This window comes from Glandiceps talaboti, chromosome 6 (assembly GCF_964340395.1).
Source record: "Glandiceps talaboti chromosome 6, keGlaTala1.1, whole genome shotgun sequence".
Lineage (NCBI taxonomy): Eukaryota > Metazoa > Hemichordata > Enteropneusta > Spengelidae > Glandiceps > Glandiceps talaboti.
Genome location: NC_135554.1, coordinates 2,652,185 through 2,657,139, shown reverse-complemented (window position 1 = coordinate 2,657,139; position 4,955 = coordinate 2,652,185). Strand labels below are relative to the sequence as shown.

The window sequence follows — 4,955 nt, the reverse complement described above, 5'->3', positions numbered from 1 at the left end:
AATCTCACTAGGTAAAATGCAATCCAACCACTACAACACTTAGACTACACACTAGCCAATCTCACTAGGTAAAATGCAATCCAACCACTACAACACTTAGACTACACACTACCCAATCTCACTAGGTAAAATGCAATCCTACCACTACAACACTTAGACTACACACTACCCAATCTCACTAGGTAAAATGCAATCCAACCACTACAACACTTAGACTACACACTAGCCAATCTCACTAGGTAAAATGCAATCCTACCACTACAACACTTAGACTACACACTACCCAATCTCACTAGGTAAAATACAATCCAACCACTACAACACTTAGACTACACACTACCCAATCTCACTAGGTAAAATGCAATCCAACCACTACAACACTTAGACTACACACTACCCAATCACACTAGGTAAAATACAATCCAACCACTACAACACTTAGACTACACACTACCCAATCTCACTAGGTAAAATGCAATCCAACCACTACAACACTTAGACTACACACTACCCAATCACACTAGGTAAAATACAATCCAACCACTACAACACTTAGACTACACACTACCCAATCTCACTAGGTAAAATGCAATCCAACCACTACAACACTTAGACTACACACTACCCAATCTCACTAGGTAAAATGCAATCCAACCACTACAACACTTAGACTACACACTACCCAATCTCACTAGGTAGATGTAGTGCTATAAGATTTACAAATTGATATGGTTAATACATGGTACACATAGAATAATACTAGTAGTACACACCTAGATTAATACATGGTACACATAGAATAATACTACATTGTAGTAGTACACACCTAGATTTATTTGATGGACTTTACAATATACAATCTGTATCAAATGTACACCAAACAATATAAAGTGGGGATTGAAATTGATTGTAATCTCTACATGTTAAAGGGGCACATGCTGAGTTGATATGTTTTAGGGTGAGATTTATGCTGCATTTTAAAAGTCACTCACAGTATTCTACTTACTGAAGCAAATGTAACTATCACTTGCAATTGACTAAACTCAAACCTGATATTAAGATATAACATGTAAATGATCCAGCGATGTAATTCTTTATACATGTATGTACCAACAAATGTTGAGGAATCCATACTTGGCAATCAACTAATCTAACAAACTTAGAAGGTAATTTTGTCATAGAAGGAATGCACCAACATTAATATTATACTAGAATAGTTTAATCAAGGTTTTATGTCAGTATTTTCACTTGAAAAGTTTATAAACTCAGTTTGTGCTACTTTGAGCACTTTATTTCAATCTCTACATGTTAACACTTTATTTCAATCTCTGAGTTAACACTTTATTTCAATCTCTACATGTTAACACTTTATTTCAATCTCTACGTGTTAACACTTTATTTCAATCTCTACGTGTTAACACTTTATTTCAATCTCTACGTGTTAACACTTTATTTCAATCTCTACATGTTAACACTTTATTTCAATCTCTACGTGTTAACACTTTATTTCAATCTCTACATGTTAACACTTTATTTCAATCTCTACATGTTAACACTTTATTTCAATCTCTACGTGTTAACACTTTATTTCAATCTCTACGTGTTAACACTTTATTTCAATCTCTACGTGTTAACACTTTATTTCAATCTCTACATGTTAACACTTTATTTCAATCTCTACATGTTAACACTTTATTTCAATCTCTACGTGTCAACACTTTATTTCAATCTCTACATGTTAACACTTTATTTCAATCTCTACGTGTCAACACTTTATTTCAATCTCTACATGTTAACACTTTATTTCAATCTCTACGTGTCAACACTTTATTTCAATCTCTACATGTTAACACTTTATTTCAATCTCTGAGTTAACACTTTATTTCAATCTCAGACTGCGGTTTCAAAAGGAAAAATTTATTTATCATATGTATTTTATGTCTGAAATCTCTAGTATGCAATCAATGCCAGAAGACAATCGTAATGTCGTAGAAGACATGCATTTTTTTCACTTGAAAAGTTTATAAACTCAGTTTGTGCTACTTTGAACACTTTATTTCAATCTCTACGTGTTAACACTTTATTTCAATCTCTACGTGTTAACACTTTATTCCAATCTCAGACTGCGGTTTCAAAAGGAAAAATTGATTTATTTATCATAATGATTTTGACTAGACTAACATTTGACACAGCATGAGTGGTCTTTGTTAAAGTGCACTTCATGAGTATTGTCTGGACATTCCCTGACAACTTGAAGGAGATGACACCATCAATTGGTTATTTACCATCTAGAATCATTCTAAGCTCTCTTTCAGTTTTTTGTTTTGAACTTTTCCAGCAGTATATTAAAGATACGGTCAGAGAAAGAATAGCCCCTGATGACAAATAGAATCGTAGTGACTTAAACCATGCTGGATAACCTGGTAAATTAATATCAACAATAGCTGATCCAGACAGTCCTGAAATGAGACAAATAAGACCAAGACTAGGTTCCAGTAGTAATCCAAGCCAGGCAATAAGAGATGGAGTCACGCTATATCCTAGGTTTAACCAATTCAGTTTGACTGATTCACTGCTAACAGTCATTCCCCAACGTACACCACCAAGAAATGCCAGGATAGTACTCCCATAGGCAATCTGTGCAAATAGTATACTTGCATCACAAGTATTGAAAACAATACTGTACAACGCTGCACTACCAAATGGAATGAGTCCTGAGAATCCAAGTAACAGGGCAGGCAATGGTGCCTGGCGTAAGTATTGCAGTTTGTAGACACTACCAGGGTTGATGTCTCTATTGTCTTTAGCCATGTGTTGAAATAACTGCCTGGAATTGGTGTGAAAGTAACACTTCCTTATTGTGAACTCTCTTGGGATATTTTTATGTACACATCCATTTGTTGAAGCAAAGGTTTGCACAGTTGCTACAGGACAGACATAACAAGGCCTTGCACATCCATTTATGAGTTGGTGACTTAATACTCTTTGGCTACAGTATTTACCATGTACAGCATTCAAATGTCTTGAGTAAGACTGGATCCCAAGACAAAACAATGGCTTTGTCATTTGTCTACCAAGCATATTGTAACCTCCCCTGATGCTGTGGTAGTACATCATCTGAAGCAAGACAAAAGAAAAAACATAAACAAGTCAAAACAAAACAAAAGATGAGAATGAAAAACAAATATTTCTATCTAATCAATAATTAATTGTTCTAATAAAGGATAGCCTGTTTATCATCAGACTTTTGTATACTGGTCTGAGGTTAATGGCAATGTTGAGATACATCGTTATGTGGTCATACCTCCCTAGGCTATAGTGGTTTGAGGTTAATGGCAATGTTGAGATACATCGTTATGTGGTCATACCTCCCTAGGCTATAGTGTTCTGAGGTTAATGGCAATGTTGAGATACATCGTTATGTGGTCATACCTCCCTAGGCTATAGTGTTCTGAGGTTAATGGCAATGTTGAGATACATCGTTATGTGGTCATACCTCCCTAGGCTATAGTGGTTTGAGGTTAATGGCAATGTTGAGATACATCGTTATGTGGTCATACCTCCCTAGGCTATAGTGGTCTGAGGTTTATGGCAATGTTGAGATACATCGTTATGTGGTCATACCTCCCTAGGCTATAGTGGTCTGAGGTTAATGGCAATGTTGAGATACATCGTTATGTGATCATACCTCCCTAGGCTATAGTGGTCTGAGGTTTATGGCAATGTTGAGATACATCGTTATGTGGTCATACCTCCCTAGGCTATAGTGGTCTGAGGTTTATGGCAATGTTGAGATACATCGTTATGTGGTCATACCTCCCTAGGCTATAGCCTGTTTATCACACTGTTAAGATACATCGTTACATTTGTATGTGGTCATACCTCCCTAAGCCTGTTTATCACACTGTTAAGATACATCGTTATGTGATCATACCTCCTTAGCCCTTGCATAACTGTTGATGCAGGGCTAGGAGGTACCACCAATGTATCTCAACATGCAGCGCTGTAAACAAAGGGAGAAACAATAATAATATCAAAGTTGTTCACAGACAAGCACAGTCTTAGCAGAATTGGTCTATCCACTTATAGATCACAACAAATTCAGTAATAATCAGCTAATTTTGGCAGTAACACATCCAAAGGGTAAAAAAGTGACCGGGACCTCTGATCAATCTCTCCTGCATTTTTCTGGTAGTAGAAGTAAACAATTGAAATTAAAAATAACCTTTTAAATATATTTAGAAATAAAGGTGCTACAATAAATTAATTAAAAACAAAAAATAAAGTAATTTTAATTAAGCAAACAGACCAAATAAAACTATTGGACAACGTGTGACATTCTGTCTTGGCAATGAACATCACAATAACGACATAACAAGACACTGACATAAAATTAGAATCAATATACAAATAAACGATTAAAATCAAATTCACTTTCTGGCACTTAACTTACACTAGTTACACTGTATCCAGGTATTTCACATATCAATGAACTCCGTGTATACATATATACACGGATATAAAGCGGTCCGTCCTGACACTATTTAGTATCGTTCGATTTGTTTTAGATGTACCTTATATCTGTTACAAAACGGTAGTCAGATTACCTAATATAGTACAAGCAGAAACTGTCCTTGCAAATCTACATTGATGTTTTGGCCAGAGAACAAACCCAGCTGTGGAACACGTGATAGTCATGTGATTTCGAAAACCCTCCGAAATACAAACATTGAAATAACTGTGCTGGTGTCGTCATTTTGCAAGATAAATTATTAATGACGTAGAATAGATGCTAAATATTACAAAAACACCAACTGAAATGTAAATATTGACCACTAAATACAACATTTGTGCCCGTAAATATTAGTCTCGCCAGTCACGAGAATTTATGAGATTTGTGATATTTCGCCAATGCGCATGCCAATTTTCGTATTATGGGATAGGCGACAGGAAGA

At 35.5% G+C, this 4,955-nt stretch overlaps 1 protein-coding gene across 1 annotated transcript; it reads right to left on the bottom strand.

Moving 5' to 3' along the window:
• Nucleotides 1-1,895: 1,895 nt before the first annotated feature.
• LOC144436744 (transmembrane protein 69-like) lies at nucleotides 1,896-4,651 on the bottom strand. Its single transcript, XM_078125601.1, has 2 exons — nucleotides 4,454-4,651; nucleotides 1,896-3,117 (listed from the first exon to the last, which is right to left on the bottom strand). Exons 1-2 carry the CDS (start codon nucleotides 4,505-4,507, stop codon nucleotides 2,278-2,280), a joined length of 894 nt encoding a protein of 297 aa, XP_077981727.1. The 5' UTR covers nucleotides 4,508-4,651; the 3' UTR covers nucleotides 1,896-2,277.
• Between the last annotated feature and the right edge of the window lie 304 nt (nucleotides 4,652-4,955).